This window comes from Vulpes vulpes, chromosome 11 (genome assembly GCF_048418805.1).
Source record: "Vulpes vulpes isolate BD-2025 chromosome 11, VulVul3, whole genome shotgun sequence".
Taxonomy (NCBI): Eukaryota; Metazoa; Chordata; class Mammalia; order Carnivora; family Canidae; genus Vulpes; species Vulpes vulpes.
Window position 1 is genome coordinate 7,083,091 of NC_132790.1, and position 17,380 is coordinate 7,100,470.

Here is a 17,380-nt window from a genome sequence, read left to right on the forward strand (position 1 = left end):
TTCCCACATTTTGTCATTGTTGCCATTTAGAGAAAGCCTATTTTTTTTTAGGATTTACTTGTTATTTTAGAGATAGAGCATGCCAGTGTGCATGGGGTGGGGGTGGAGGGAAGAGAGAGGGGTCAAGGGAGAGAGAGACGCTCAAGCAGACTCCCTGCTGAGCACAGAGCTCAACACAGGCTCCATCTCATGAAAGACATGGAGTTTGGTCTCCCCGCTCAAGTGTACTTATGGACAAGCCTGAGTGTGTGCGTGGATCTCATTGCACAGGATGGACATGTATGCTCTTGGCAGGTTTTCAGATTCAGCTTGTGAGGGCATTTGATTTCCCCCTAAAGGAGGCCCAGCTCATCCCCTCATCTGCCAACCCAGAAGCTGAAGATGGAGAAAGAGCACGATTGTTATACTCGGTCGAGGACAAGGGGGAGCTTCCAGGCTGGCAGGATCAGACAGGAATACCCAGCCACGGTGTCCACATGTAACACAGGAACTCAGGGCCCGTGTCTCAGCAGGCAATGGGGGGCCACCTACTCAAAAAGGGGGCATGGCATTTATTAACTTGTTTAATGGAAGTAGTCTTTCTACTAGGCCCTGAGTTTCTTGAGATCTTGGACTGTCCTATTTTTTATTCTGTTTTGCCTGGGGTCTAACTCAATGAAGAAGCTACTTAAATGTTTGCTAAACTGAAATAGAGTTGACTTGAAGCCTGACAAAATGGTCACTCAGACACACCCAAGGATTTAACTCACCCCTCCCCTCTGTTCAGATTCATTCACATCTCCCTCTCCCTCCCTCCCTCTCCTTCCCTATGAGAGGTAATTAATAATTCAGCCAACAATAATGCATTCTGATGGTTAAGAGTATAACAATTTAATTGGTATTTGTTTCTGCAGCAGCGCAATATCTCATTTTCCCAGGAGGGCAGTTTTCCATTTCTGTTCTGGGTTCCTCCCAATAAAAGAGATCAATCCTGGGGATACCTGAAGGCCATTTGTTAGTAGAGAACGTGGGGAATGGGTTCATAATGGACACAATACTATAATCATCATGTTTTAAACACTGACATTTATTTAGGGTTTCGTGAACTCATACATTATTAAGATAAATTCTAATTTATATCAGTATATAATAGGCAAATATATAATACAATAAATTGCATTTGTAGACATAAATACAAAATTTGAGGTAGGGCCTCAAGAATAATGACTTTTTAAATGAATAATGCACAGTATATAATACGCACTCTGTAAGATATATATATATATATATATGATGCATCGTTTGTAACATAATATATTTTCCTCATGTACAGTTAATGAAAAAATATAAGGACCTGATTAGGGAACATATCTTTATTCATAGGCAACAGTATCACATAAGACGCCTGCACTTAGGACATTAGCCAAGTACACAATTTCAGTATAAACCTACCCCACGATAGGTCCATAATAAAGTGCAAAAGAAAGGCCAAAAAAAAAAAAAAAGACAGACAAAACAGGTCCTAGTCAATTGCTAAGTATCACCCTAACAATAAAATACACCTATAAGGCAAATGGTTACCTGAAGATGTATTTAATCCACAGCAGGCAAATCAAACCACCGCTTTCAGAGGCGATGCATGCCCAATCTGAAAATACTTCCTCTTTGGCTGCAGGAGGCTCAGAGGTGACCCCAGCCGAGACCGCAACTCAAAACTATTTGGCCTTCCCATACAGTGGAAGCAAAGTCTGGGAAAGACACAGAGCTTCGCTCTACAAATCCTTGGGACACTGGGGAGGGAGGACTATCAAGATGAAACTCACCCACCCAGCGCGAAACAGAGGAAATGCTCGTTTGCTGGCCTTGGCCTTTGGTGCCTGCAAGCCAACCTGCCATACAACATGCTCTCACGTGAGTCATCTGCCTCACAGAAGAGTGTCACGAAACCAAATCCGGGGACGGCAGGCAGCAGCAGCGGGACCCTGCCGTCGCACGTACATTAGTTAAGCAATAGCTATTGTGCAAGCCTCTGGGATGAGGACGATGACTGATGGCCAAGGGAACAAAGAGGGAAGAAAAGTTTTCATTTCAGGCCCTGGGCAAACCACGCTGACAGGTGAAGGCTGTCAGGGAGCACTGAGGCACGTGGCGATAACAGAGGAAGAACTGCATCGAGGGAAACTCTACTCTGATGCGATGTTTGCAGAAAGACGACCCCAGTCTTACCCACTTCAAGATCATTGTGTTAAAGTCTTTTTAAAGTGCCGCTCGCTGAAATACCAGTTGATTACATTTCTTACACATTCAAAACACATTGGAAATCTCGAAGCCGTTGAGGTCATTGAGATTTTGCGTTGACCACAGCTTCCATGCAACGGATACACACAAAGGAAAAAGAAACAGGCAAAAGAAGACCACACCGGACACACCTGTATGACAAACGTGACACAGCCCGAAGGAGAGTAAAAGTCACTAATATGCAAGACAAATATTTGCATAAGAAGCCACAACACCAAGAGTTAAGAAATATCCTTTTTTTTTTTTTTTTTTTTTTTTTTTTTTTTTGTCCTTTAAGGATAGTACAGGGTTACTGCTTTTAACATATGGCTTTTTTTTTTTTCTCTCTCTCTCTCTCTCTTGGAATGGGTTTCTGGCATTTGTTGGTGTTGGGAAATAACCTCCCAAGTGGCACACACCCCACCACTCTGCACAGTGAACCAACGAAAAGGTTTTCCGACTTGGTGTTTAACTCAGTTTGAAGGAGAGCGCTCAGGTAGCAGTCTGTGAACAAGGCTGTCCATTTTCATTTCATTCGTTCAATTTTTTTTTTCTTCCAATTGACGGTGGGAGAAAGCACAGAGCAGGAGCCGCCGTGGGGTCAGCACCTCAGCCAGGTCCGGGGGAGCGGCTGCAAGGTGGGGGTGCTCCGGCGCTGAACCCCTCTGCCAGGGAAAGCCTCGGGGCCACAGTGGCTACACGAGTGGGGACAACCGGCTTTACAAAGTCACCGTTTCCAGGGGAGTTCAGGACCTTTCATCTTGAGGCAAACTTTACATGAGACTTGGAAATCATAGGGAAGAGGAAAAACACTGCTCAGGGCACAGCTCCTGGGGCTTATCCCGGACAGACCCCAAAGGACGGAACTGTAGGTGCCCCCCCCCATGACACACAGGAGGAGGGCCCTGCCCTCACAAGTCAACTTGCAGCTCATTTAAATTTCCCCCTTCTTCTAATCACTACAGCACTGATTAGCAGAAATCGCCTTGGCATCCAGCAGCAGACTCCAGTTTTCGCCAAGAGGCGCAAGAGAGAAGCCAAAAGAAATCATCATCATCATCATCCGTCCTGACACACGGGTACCAGTCCCGTGAGAAGAGGATGCTAACTGATTTCCAGATCTGCGCCCCAGCCTTCCAACTGGAAAGGCTGCAGATCCTTTCCAAACCTAAGTCAGTCCGCCCTGCCTCCCCCTCCAGCGGTCACCCATTGGAGACGCTAGTTTTGGGCACCACTCCGTGGAACCTGCTACAGGAACGGGGCCCCCCATCCATATGGCTTTCTCGGGGAAAAGAGGGTTCGTGGCAAATGGTCACTAGGGGAGCCACTGGGACACGTGAGGCCACCGCTCAGCTCCCTAACGCCACTGGTGTGGAGGCTCCACTTAGTTTCTGGGATAGAGAAACTGGGAGGCTCTAGCTGTGGGAGAGAGGCAGGGAGGGGGGAAGAACACACGTGCACTGCAGACAAGAGGGATGAGAACCCACAGTTCAAAACCCAGCTCTGTTTCCTTTCTCTCAAGTTTCCACGGGCAGTTCTTGAGACCTGGAAATTCACGGCATTGTCGGCAAGTGGCAATGACACCTGCCCCAGGAAGAGGAGCTCAGTAGAATGAGTTAAGACCTCTTTTTCAGTAAACGAAGTCATTTAGACAAAAAGCAAAGGAAAACATGTCACACGAAGGTCTTCTGTTAGGTTTCACTGCAGTTGAACGGGATGAAAATGTCACATCAAAAATACAAGATTGAAACGGAAAACTTTGGCCTGAGACCCTGTAATACGAAGACAAACAAACAAAGTGATGGAGATGGTCTCCCCTAAAGGAAACGATTTTAGGTTTGGATATTATTACAGTAAGGAAAAAAAAAATCCAGACTACACTACTCTAAACTCACCATCTCTACAGGGATTCATAAGATATTTATAAGGATAGAAAACACCACTACGCGTACACACTACAGGAACACATACCACATTTTAAAAATTTCATATATGCGTGTTCAGGATACAAGAAGGTAATAAAGGTCACGGCTTCGCCAGTCTCTGCAGACATATGATTCGCTCTCATTAGAGCCCAGTGATGAGTACTGTGAATTGGGAACTCTTAAAATTGAATCGGCTAAATGTAGTCTTAAAAGCTATAGTCTTAATTGGCTCACTTGCTACTTACCTAAGCTGTATTTATCAGAAATTCCTGTAAATACAGTGACCTAAAATGTCCTACCAGCACAGTGAGTATCATGGTTGCTTTCTATTAAACTCTGCGCTTCTTCGGTTTCTCTATGACCACAGTTGGCATTTACTGTGAATGAAAAAGAGTAAAAACTGAGAAAGTGTCTGTCTTGTACGAGGTTGTGTCTTCTATATGTAAAATATATAGACAGAACCAGGGTAAGTCTTGTTTTCCCAGAGGCTGAGACACAAGGAATCCACAGCTCATAGAAAGACATTTTTGAAGAGAAGAAACATGGGATCATGACACTGAACCACAAGCGCTAAATGTCATGTGCAGACTAGAATGGAGCTGTACCGTGACCGCGTAGAGGCACGAATTCGTGATGGCTTCTTCTGCACAGGTGGAGAAAATGACCAAAAGAATTCGCAAATACGGTTACTTAAAACAAAAATAAATAAATAAAAATAAATTTTAAAAAGACAAGCGAAGGACGAGAGTTCTTCACCGAGATTCGCAGCGTGCAGAGACGGGATATCTGAGTTCTCGGCACACTTGAAACGGTCGGTCTAAATGAAGGAAAACAGATCCCCAGTTGTAAATGCAAATGCGAACTTAGCCACTTCAGCGGTGTCCAAATCCACTGGCTTGTCTTGCTCTAAAACATTTTGCAGCCACGGCTGACGCTCCAAATATACCCTCCTCAACTTTCTGTATCTGCAAGAAATTACTACATTGCTCAGCAACACTTCTGAGTCCAAACACCAGACTTGTGAGTCCGCCATCCTATATACGTCTCGATGGCACCACCACCACCAACACGCGGTGGATCGCTGACCAAGTCATGCATACCTACTTATGGCTTCACTGGAAAGGGCTCACCTAGTTGACCCACCCCTGCCAAGTACAGCATGTGCTCAGAAGACCAGCCCTCCTGGGAACTGACACCATGGACACAGGCAAAGAGCACCTCGAGTGGGCTGTCTAGCTCTTGACTACAGCATGCGACACCCTATCTTACTTTTCTACATAACCACTCTCATGCATGGACATGAACCAAGATGTGGGGAGAGAGAAGAAAATGGGAAGAAAGTTGGGGAAAACAGGAGGGGAGGCAGAGAGAAAAAAACAGGATCAAGCCTGGGCCATCCCATGCCGTCGGACTAGCACTGGGTGCCCAGTTCCAAATCCTTCACTGGCAGTTTGAGTCCCAGGGAAGAGGTTCCCAAGGGGTCGATCATGTTCTTGTAACGCTCTCCACGGTGCTGAGCTAAGAATGGGCCCCAGTCCGGCTGCGGCGAGCACACCAACTTGAGCCTCTGCAAAGAAGCCAAAGGTACACAGGGTCACAGAAGCAATGCACCTTCCCCCCCTAGCACCGCCCATCGATCCCCAAACTGCTGGCCACTGCTTTCGCCAGGACCCTTCCTCAAGCCCAGAGGTCCCCCGCCAGGAGATGCAGTTGAAAACCTCAGCCCTAACAATTAACTAGGCTGGGGAACCGTTAACGGCGAAACTTAGTTGGTTCACTTGAAAGTATTTACATCACCCTGCAAGCAATATTACAATTGCTCAGGGTCTGCCTTGCACAAGATTAATAGAGGATAAAGGGCCCAGATTTTAATTACACATTTTTTCCCCTCCAAATGAGGAGAATTTGCAAGCTTCTCTCTCCACTGCCAAACGCAGTCTTGCAAAGGACATGCGCTCAATTACTTTTGTTCTGTGGTCTCAACAGTGGGTTGTTACATCAACATAATTGGATTTTATTTAGCATATTTCTCCAAAGTATATAAATGGCTGGGGGAGGGGGGGACCCGCAACCCCAAAGACACATTGCCAAGAGTAAGCAAAGATTTTAATTATCTGTTGACAAAAATCTATGCTTCTGACTTGGTTCAGCAGTGTGGGTTCTTGCAGGCAAGCTAGAAATAATAGGAACTATTATTCTAACATGGAACTTTTTACAGGAAACATAATTTGATGGGAATATTTTTCTAGAAAAAAGAAAGAAAACATATTTCTGATTATATAATGGGGAACAATTACATGTTTATTATCTATTAACGTGAAGCTGCTTCTTAGAGCTGTTAGTTTAATTTCCCCTTAAGCATCGGTTTGCAACCTTTGTGTCCCAAATCAACCATAATAAATTTATGTAGCCAACTCATCAGTTTTGGGAATTTCCACCTAAGACAAAAGTAGCAGAGGCTACACCAGCTTCTGTTCAGAGGGAATGAGATTCCTGGGTCAGTTGGCAGGAGGTTCATCTGGGGCAAGAGGAAGACCTTTCTGAGGGTAAAGAGGCCCCCAGGAATGTACCTACAGGGGAGAGCAGACAATTTCCTGAGGATGGAAACTGGAATCCCACTTCAGTAAAGAGACTCCTACATTCCCTTTGTTAACTCTATCTCCATCTGTAGCCCGTTGAAAATAAAAGCCACCTCCCCATCACGTAGACATCTGTGTTGTGCATTTACTCACACACTTTATTCTCATTTTGCTTCTCCCTCCAGAGTCTCTGTGGGATGCTCTCTTCCTTCTCTTGGCTGATGGACCAAGAACAAAGCCTTACAGCTGTTCTTTATTACCCTGTATTGGCAGGTGTTCCTTAGCCTTGGTCTGTCCCAACACCTCTGAGGCTTCAGTGTGCATCAGCATCGCCTGGAGGGCTGGCTAAACTATAGACACCAGGCTCCCATGTCCCCAAGTCTGGTTCAGTGGAGCCGAGCTGGAGTCCGATCATTTGCATTCCCAACAAGATCCCAGGCGGTGCTGATGCTGCTGGCCCCTGGGCCCACCTCTGGTCCAAAAGGCCCAACCTCTGGATTTTCAAGACAGACACAGTGCTAATCTATTCCTAGCACATCCGAGCAGGTGACTTCTCATAAACAACAAAAGCCTGACCACACTTCCATGGTGGCTCAACAAGTGGCAGTCCCTTCCCATCAACGCTGGAGACAGGGTAGGGATCTTTTTTTTTTTTTTTCCTTTAGAAATGAGGAGAGGGTCCAGCAAGGGATTAACAAAGACAAGTCTCACCTCGCACCAGCCATGCCCCTGACCTTTCACTACACTGTGTGGGGATGGCGACATGTTCATCAGCTTGGACCCCCTCAGCCCTCCATGATACCAGTACAGCAGGAAGAAGTAGTGATTTAAAACTTAACGGTAATAGATGTTTGAAGGAAGACTTGGACAGAGAAGAAGATCGGGAAAGGGGGAATCTGACATGTAGTTAAAAAGCAAGCACTGGATTTAAAGTGTGGGTGAGGAGGAGAGGGGGAGCTCCAGGAAGGAGGAGACACTGATTGCTTATTCCCCAGAGCTGTCGCCGCACTGAGGAATAGCATAATAACAGCCTGGCCTGTGGATTGGCTGAGCCTCTCCATTAGAGGAATAATATATAATAAAAATGGGTTTAATAGAAACGGTGGCAACTGTGATCACTTAATCACCACGTCTCCCTTGAGAAGAAGTTTACCGAATCTATTGTTTTTTCATGCACAGAGCTCTCAGAGCTTCTCCCTTGGGAGGGGATGGCAGGCGAAAGATGCTGATGGAATTACCTCAATAAATCTGCCAGGGGCCAGATGCATTTTTATCACAAACATAATTGGGATCCAGATAACTGAACAGGCGAGCATTAGCCATCCAAGCACCATGGACCAGTTAGGGTAGCGGTAAGAGCCATAGGTCATGGGTTCCCACTGGTAAAAGCTGAAGCAAAGGATAAACTAGGGAGAAAAGAGAAACACACGTGTTAGCCTGGTGATGAGAAGTAGTCATTCCTAACAGTGACGTATGGAGCCCCCGCCACGACTTGGATGCTTTCTTATCTATGATCTCATATGACACCTGTACCAACCCCAAAACAGAGGTGTTATGAACGATCCATTTTCCAGATGAAGGAATGGAATTTCAGAGAGATGAAGATGACACACAGCTGACCCTGCGTTTGTCATCCCCTAGAACTGAGCAATGTGTATGGTGTGTACACACACACATACACACACATACACACACACAGGCTAAGAAGACAATATAAAGGATACACATCAAGGTGATGGATGGGTACCGCTGGGTGTATTTAAGTGGTTGTCTGTACTCTCTATAAGGGATAATCAAGCTTTTGTTACAAGAAAGAAATCCTTTACGTTTGTGTATTTTAATTTTTTTAATGAGTTGAATCTACTTTGCCTCCTCCCTGAATGGGGAACGGCCTGTATCCAGGTACTGCCTCTAAAGCTGGCAGAGGGAGATGGGAGAGGTCTGCAAGGCAGTGACTGAGCCGGAAGCTGAGTCCTACAATAAACCAAGAGACACAGAATGGGTGCACAGCCCGCTCTCAACCGACTCAAGGCGGATGCTCCTTGTCACCAAACGGTGGGCCAGGAGTCTGGGGACCAGCAGGCCCATCTCGGCTCTGCCACCAACTAGCTGAGAGGCCTTTATGTCTCAGACTTCTCTGCTTTAAACGTATGTGTTTCACCTTGTGCACACAACACAGGGGTTTGCTGGGAACAATCGTCTGGTATTTACTCAAAAGCCTCCCCCCTCAATTTTAAGAGAGGCCCTGATTTATTTGTGGTCCTATCGCCGCACACTTTTACTGGCAAGAGCTATGAGACCCTTCTGAGGACACGGTGAGTACAGCTGGAAAAGGAACAAGGCCACACGTGTACCAAAGAGAGGCAGTGGAAAAGACAGAACAGGGGTTCTCATTGTTCTTGCCAAACCTTTGAGGAGCATCGCCCCGAGGAGACTGTGTTCTTGCCTGTGTTCGCCCTGCCTATGGCAGCATCAGCCCAGAATAACGTACCTAATGATGATGACATATGTCTCGTGTTTCCCCCCCACACCTCTTGTTCCATCTCAAGCAGTACAATAACTGCCCAAAAATGATTGGAGGGAATTATATCAGGAAAGATGATATATGGGAGTGTTTGAGAAAAGCACAGAGCCCTATACAAATGCGAGGCGTAGCTACATTATCGCTGCAAAGCCCAGGCCGCGGGGGCAAGTGATTATCTCAATGCAACAATAATTCAATGCATTGATCCGAAGCAACGTGAGCCTGAAGACAATGGCTGAAAACACGGCTCCTATGGAAAGAGATGCCTTACTCTCTAGGCCGCTTTTTAAACATTTGCCCCTAGAGTTATAAGCTTTAGTAACCAGTCTATCGGAAGTATGGCCTAATGTAATTATGGTAAGTTGCTCCATTTCATTTACTATATAAATAGCAATACATCTGCTTATGTGTGCACATAATTCAGTGACGTGATCTGACTGTGTATATAATAATTGCACGGAGAATATTTATAGCTCTATAAATCCAAGGAGGCACATATAAAAATGATCAATTTCATTTCAGAGGGTTTGAAGAAATTTAAACCCATAATCTTAGCTCATTCCAGCATACTACAAATATCCATTTTACAGAAGGGCAAATGGCAAAAAACAAGTATTAGAGTTGGTCCTTTGGTACCCATTTCCAGTTGCACGAATATCACATCAAACTGATCCGAGCAAATTCGTTCTTGCCGTAAATTTCCCTCTGCCAAGGCAGCTTTGATACAACGGACATGTGGAAACAGTTTTCTTCTTCTGATGAACACGCCCGTTGTTTATCCCCTCCGACGGGCCTGGCCGTGAGTGATGCTAATTGACCCACCGAGTCAGGCCCACCCTGACTTTCTGCTCACGGCAGCCAAGGAAGGCCCTGGAGAGAGGTATATCAGCTGACAATGACAGGGATGTGCTATTGACCACTTCTACTTATCCCCAGCTCCCAGACACAGAAGGGGAATCGGGTTCAGGATACTTTCTGGGATCTCCATAGGTTTCCCATATGAGCCTCATAATGGATATCAAGTAAAGCACAGCAGAGCTGAGAAACTTTCTCAAAACACACAGCAGGTCCCGAGAATTTCTTTTCCCTGACCTTCTGCTCACAGGGCTTAGAATTATTTTAATCCAAAAAACTGGCCAAACTCCACTGGGGGAGGAAAGCACTGAGTTTTGAGAAATATACTGGGGCCTAGACAGCTCAAGATTCAAGCCTTAGCCCTGCCTCCTGCAAGCTCCGCAGCCTGGGTCAAGCTCCTTAGCCTCTCGAGGCCTCAGTACACACACCTGTAAAATGGGGGGAAGCACCACCCACCAGCCAGTGTGGCCAGAAGCTTTAGAGATGATGCTCATAAAGTGTCTGTCTCTCAATAGACCTGCCTCTAAATCGTACTGCTGGTTGTTCTAATTACGTGATATGTTTCTGCAAAATATAATAAAATTCTCTGAAGCTTAATCTCTTCTGAGACAGGAAGGCGAGGCAGGTCTTGACCTCACCCAAGAATAAATCAGATGTAGTAACAACTGGGGGAGATGGTAAAGCTCAGGGGAGACAGAGAATGCCGCAGGCAGGAGAGTCTCACATTTTTTCCCCCACCAATTAGGTAAATCCGAGCTCTTCTTATACATTTCAGTCCTTAATTCAAGAAACTTAAAAAGGCTATTTTAATTATTTTTATCCCTCATGCCCCAAATCTAGTGGGACTTTTCAGACAGATTATAGCCTCTAAAATGTGAGCACTGATAGGGGCCTCAGAGTGATGTCCGTGTCAGCGCAGAGGCGAGGTAAATGCTGAATGCTCTTTCTGTCTAAACGTGTATCTTTTCAGAAAGCAGTTGAGGTGTTTTGATTAAAACCCACTCTGTGACAGTTTAAAAAAAAAAAAAGGAAATATATATTTTCTTTACAATTTTACTTCCATCCTGTCTTGTTTTCCTTTAGAGAACCTGGCGCTGTGTAGGCAAACCATGGTCTTAATCTGGTTTCTAGTGTCACCTGCTGGCCCCAAGGAGAACTACAGCCAGCTTCCTGCAGCCTTGCCCAGATGACCCCCAGCACAGGCCAGGGGGGAGGAAAGGCAAGGTCTCCATCAATCATGTGCTTGGAGGGTGGACGGAGGCAGAGCCTGCAGCCCGCAGCACAAGAAAGGAGGCGATAGGATGCGCATTTAAGTCGCCCTGCAGATTTACTGGCACACGAAGGGCTTTGATCTTTAAGAAGATGAATGTCAGATGATCCCAAAATGTCAGCATCACACTTGAGGATGATAAGATAGTTCTCAAAAACAATAAAAGTGAACAGCAGAAGTCTAATTGGTGCTATATTAGTTGTAGAGCCGCTGTATTGAGTAGTGGCTAAGAGCAAAGAGTGCGGGAGCCAGCTCCCTGGGTTCGATCTCGGGCTGTGACTAGCTAATGCAACGCTAGGCAGGTCACATGACCCCTGGGTGTCAGTTTCCTCATGTGCGGAATGGAGATGATCATAGCGCCAACCGCGCAGGCTGCTGTGAGGGAGAGATGAGGGGATACCCCTGAAGCTCTTGAACAGAGCCAGGACCATGGCTAGCACGTGGGAAATGTGATTTCTGCTCTCAGCCCATGAGGCGGACGGATATCGTGGGAAATGCCCCATAAGGGTGAGTCACAGCTAAGCACCTTAGGTGAGGCACTATACCGCTCTGAACCTCAGTCTCCTCTTCTGAAATACAAGAATAATATGCCTTGTTCAAACACAAAATACCACGTCCACATGCAGGGACAAAGCATGCAATCCTTACGGTTAAAATGGTTGGAGTGACAAATGCCCAGCAGACTTTCCAGAATATGTTTGGCTGGAATCCAATCATCATCTCTATATCTTCGCAGAATCTCTGCAAGCCTGCAAACAGACAAGGGGAGACGGAGCATGAGGCGCAGAGGCAGGGCGGCGGGTGGGGGGCAGGCCCTAGGGCCCCTCACTCAGGCGCCACTGGCTGGAGATGGCCCCAGCCTGGTGTCAACATGACCCCTGTAATGCAAGAAGCCATCAGACAAACGACCCACTGCCGGGAAGATTAGGGCAAACGGAACTTTTAAGTAGATATTAGATACTCTCTGCAGTGAGGTTCAAAAATGTCATCCCTGACGACACCTCAGAAGCTCGGCTGTCCCCTGGCCCGGGCATCTCAGCGCCGTCATGGCCTGGCACATTCATCCGTGTGGCTGTTTTCGGAGATGACCCTACGTGCTTAGCAACAACTCTGGCAAAAGCCAGTTACGTCTGTGGCCAGGGAGCACAGCGCGTCTGAAAGTCTGCGGATTTAGAGTGAGCGTCCCCACACATCGGTTTTGTCCCCACCCTCCCAAGGATACTCTTCTCGGAGCCAATCTTTCTTCACTCCGGATAAGATGGTGACGACAGGCCAAAAACCAGCGTAAACTCCAAGTGGCCACTGCCCACTTTGTTGGAACTCAAGCATCACTGTCGTGGCCCCTGATGAGCTTAACTAAATTATCAGGGAGAGGACAGAGTGACTCTCATGACCACACATAGCCACCAACCCCACGCACTCTTGGGGTACCCAGATTTTTAAGCCACTCCTTGGAAGGAGGAGCCACTGCGCGAGGTTTGGGAACGGGACAGCTTCTCACGTGGTTCCCTGAGCTCACGGGGGCTCGGCTTCCTCCCAGCTGTGGGGTTACCACGCTGACGGGACAGGGAAGGTCCTGAGCTCAGCTCCATCACAGCCAGCAGCTCGGAGCAGGGACCCAGGAGCCCTGGCTTAAACCTCCCTGTTCCCTCGTCCTCAAGGTCATCCGTTGAAAAGCGGGTACACCTCAGGTCAAGAGGGACACGGACACTCCTCCACGAGAGCACTCACCCCGCTACACCTCTTCCTATCAGGAGTAATCCCCGGCACATCCCAAGACCTTCTTGCCTGAGACGTAGGCCCCTTTGCTTCTCCCAGCCCCCTTGGGTTCCTCTACCCTCGGCCCCATGAGGACGTCTCCGGGGGCTCCCCTCCCAGCCCTTACTTGCCATCTCCTACCGTTGCCCTCCCCTCCCTGTCGCCACCCGTGCTGGCTGCCTTCACCTGCCCAGTGTCCCTGCCCCTGCCGCAGCCCAGGTTCCCCCTCCAGCCTTGCTCCCTCAGGGCCAGCTCTCTGCCGCGTGGCAGTAGGGAAGAACAATGTGACATGAAAAAGCAGTCTCTTGCTGGGGGAGAAAGCAGAGACTGGTATCCCTCCAGGGAACAAAATAGTTCATCTCAGCCCCTTAAAAAAACAATGGCCCTGATAATATTCTGTATCTTGATCTGGATGCTGGTTACCTGGAGGTAAAAATTCATTAAACTGTATCCTCGGTTCTGCGTTCCTTCCTGTGCACACGATGTTGTACTTCAATATTAAAGTGCACCGTCAAAAGTCCATTCTAGCCACCATCACCAGGACAGTGGACCCTGAGACCTCCTGTGGCCTTAGCTCCTCTCTGCTCCACCCCAGGCCCAGATCCAGCACGTCAGCTGACTCTTGTGACCCGGAATCACCAGGCCTGCTGGCAACAGCCGTGACGGAGGCCAGCCAAGCCCGAGGTTAGCCACTGGGAACAGCGTGGGGCGTTCCCCAAAGGCCGCTGCTCTGAAATCCACTCTAGAACTGCTGCACCCTAACATTTCTCAGGTGGCAGCTCGGCTTCCTGGTCTACCTTAAAGAAACCCTTGGAATCAGGGTTGACCCCAAATGTGGTACAGTGGAAAGAGCAACGGATGGGGAGCTAGGATCCAAGAGCTGAACCCCTGCCCTGCCTCCAAGTCCCTCGTGACCTTATCCTCTTTCTAGCTTTTGCTGCCTTACTGGGGGAGCTGGAGAGATGGGTCCATGATTGACGCCAACAGGGTCCAGGTTGCTTCCTTGTCTTCGCAGGCAAGAACTGCAGGCCTTGAGCGGTTGACCTGACCACCCTGGGATTTGTATTTGTGCATGTTCTTGAGTGTTATCAAACACCTTCATAGAGGAGGTCTCTGGGCTGTATTCTCTGAGCAAAAGTGAGGGGAGAGACTCAAACAGAAGGCAAAGCTGAGGGCTTGGAAAACGCACTGAAGGCAGGCCTCAGTTGTTGAAGATAAAAGAAAGACCCTCGAAGTTTCTGTGATCGTTTTTAACCCTGTTTTGTTCCTCTCCAGGAGACCATTCACTCCCAAGAGATGACAGTGTACAACTTGACTGGGAAACTGATTTGATGGGGCTCCGGGTTAGACCCGAGGAAGACGCAGAGAGGCCTCCTGGAGGAGGAGGGGAATGGCGGTAACGGCGCTCAGGCTTCCCCACAGGGGCCAAGGAGCCCTCCGAGAACTGTAGGAAGGGGCGATGGTGGGCACTCAGCTCTAGCAAGAGGCAGAGTTTGCTGCAGGGGCTGGTGCTGGGACCGAGAGGAAGGCCCGGGGCCCCGGGCCAGCTCGGTGTCAGGAAAGACCTCTCCCTCTCTGGGCGTCACAGGAGGGCTCGGGGCCCTGGCCCCTGATGCCTCTCCAGGGCCCGGGATGCCTTGGCCCCTTCTGCCAGCCTGTGGGCTAGCCCCGCGGGGACAGCCCAGGGGTGCCAGGGCCTCCAGCCCTCCATCCTCTTGGGGCTCCATGCCCCGTCCTGCCACAGCCCCCCATGGCCTGCCTCACCCGAGTGCCCGGCTGAGTCCCTTACTGAGTCAATGGCTACCTTCCTCCCGGGTCTTCGTCTATGTGGCTCCCCTGCCTGCTCTGTCCTTTCCACTGACCCAGGTCCCTCTTACCTTCAAGGCCTAACTCTTAATAAAAGAATTGTTCGTGGAGCCTGGGACACGTGCCTGAGGACTCGCCTGCTGCATGGTCTTGAACCTGATAGGGTAGGACAGGCTCCAAAAGGCATCTGAGCCAGCGCTCATCACCGAATCCACAGAAAAACAGCAGGGAGAGAAATGGCAAACTCATGGCTATTACTCTCGACTCAACACACAGATCTGGGGCTCAGAAGTTGGCCCACGGCAAGCTCCTGACAGCCAACCAACCCTGAACTGAGAAATCAAAAACTTGCTTCAACCAACCAATCCCTTTCACCGGCACAGCCCTGCGCTCCATAAACCACATCCCTGCCCTTGGTCTGAACATGGTCTTCAGGGGGCTGCTCTCCCCGCCGTGTGGCCACAGCGTTCTCCTGGCTCGTGAGCTGTGCACCTGTACCCAGCCCTGGGCTCAGAAGGCTGCTGCCCCTGGATTAATGGTCTTTTGTTGCTGTCTTGAAATTCTTAGTACATTTTCACTTTGCACCAGGTCCCACCAATGAGGGCTCTGGCCTCAAATAATTCATTTATAGTGAACATGAAGGCCCCATCCCTTAGGGCCCAAACCCTACATGTTGGCTCAGGTTTTCTTCACCTTGGTTAGTACTAAATTCAACATTGACTAAGTCTCATTGACTTTTCTATCCTTCTATCTCTGAGATGCTACCTTCTTGAGGTTCTCCTGGCTACTCCGGCCCTTCTTTATCTCTGGGCAGCACACACGCTCCTAACCAGGGGTGCACGGCATAGTCCTCGACGTTAAGCATGAAGTGGCTTTGGTAGGTAGCTGGCGAGGTGCCTGAATGTACCTCTCAGCTTCCTAGGAGCACCCGGGGCATACAGTAAGCACCAAATAAATACTTGTTCATTTACTCACACACATTTACCTGTGTGTGTTATTAACGGACTGAAGCCTGGCATTCGCAATGCTTGCTGAGGCCCCGCAAAAGCTGCTGGGGGACTTTGCGCCCTGGGTGATGGGTAGACAGTACAATTTCAGTTAAGGGCGTACGTGAAGATGGAGTACAAGGAGGAAGTTCATGAGCAACAAAATTTAGTGTGTGTAGAGTTCTGGAGAGACTTATTTGTTTTGTTTTTCACTACAAAAGCCTGGATGAGTTCGGCCTGCAGGATGGGCAACAAACATTGAAAAATGACCTATTCCATCGCATAAAAGCCACTGCCTGGTGTGAATCTAACATCCTTCGTGGGAATGTGGAGAAAGATGGTCTGGGGGGTGGGATGCGAAACGAGTCACTGAAAACAGGGCAAGACAATTTAACAACATCCCAACTTGGGGGAAATGCACCACCTAGAGCCGAGCAGATGGCAGGCAAGAGGTCTCTGTGGTGGCGCAGCACGGGGTCCCTCCCGCCAGAAGGTGATGGGCTCCAGGAAAATGCAAATCATTTTCCCCAAGTGACTCTACTTTAGGTAAAAGTCTCTTAAACGGATCGTGCCTACATCAGACACTTTTTCAAGCCAGATCCCTCAAACCCAGATATCGGCCTTTTGACGCATGCAGACCGGAGAACCCAAATCAGCTATTTCAATCCAAAGATAAAACCTGCAAACTGTACCCCCTCTATTTTAAATGTTTGAATGGCGTCCTCTGGAATCTAGAGTCTAGAGATTACTAGAACCGAGAAGAAAACACAAATCTCTGCCATTCCCTTGCTTATTTTATAAGCCAGCCAGGAAAGGAGAGCATCGAATCAGTCGGGTTCATTTTCATCCCTCACAAGCCAATGTTCAATGGTCCAACACTGACCTGGCACTAGTTTGGGCCTCATCCTCTCAGGAAAGAATGCATCACCCTCTGGAGTATAAATTAAATGCATGTTCAGGCTTTTCCTTTCCTCTCTAGCAACTGTGTTAGACTATTTCAAATATTTCTTCTAAGATTCACTTCTGAAAATTCAATCCAGGTCCCAATCAGAGGTTCGCACCCACTTTCTGTGCTCACCCTGAGCTCAGCACAGAGTCGGCCTGGTTCTGGAGGTTGCCCAGCACCTGCTCTCCTGGGAGTCCAGGCAATTTCCTGGACGGTCCCCGGAAAAACAGCACAGCTCAACGACTAAAGCACTCAGGATTTATTATTTTTTTTCCTTCAGAACCGAGAAATCTACTACCAGACTTAAAAGCAGGGGATGTGTGCAAATTCACTTCTAAAAACAGAAAATTTTAAAGGCTTCTATTTTTAATGATGCTTGCAATCCATACCGGGGCAGCCCTGTTTTTAGAACAGGATTGTACAAGTGTGCCTTTTGTGGCAATTAGCAGCCGGACACGGAGAGCAAGCAGAGGAG

The 17,380-nt window shown here is 48.1% G+C and overlaps 1 protein-coding gene across 2 annotated transcripts in view; it reads right to left on the reverse strand.

Moving 5' to 3' along the window:
* Positions 1–1,045: 1,045 nt before the first annotated feature.
* The window catches only part of SLC6A5 (solute carrier family 6 member 5), a 58,601-nt gene continuing 42,266 nt past the window's right edge, over positions 1,046–17,380 (reverse strand). The window contains exons 12-14 of one of the 2 annotated variants that reach the window (XM_072725394.1): positions 12,058–12,158; positions 7,999–8,166; positions 1,046–5,748 (exon numbers count right to left, since the gene is read on the reverse strand). In XM_072725394.1, coding sequence (XP_072581495.1) covers positions 5,593–5,748; positions 7,999–8,166; positions 12,058–12,158 — 425 coding nt within the window. In that variant the 3' untranslated portion in view covers positions 1,046–5,592. The remainder of the gene's footprint in view (positions 5,749–7,998; positions 8,167–12,057; positions 12,159–17,380) is intronic. The other variant, XM_026018202.2, reaches the window with a different exon arrangement.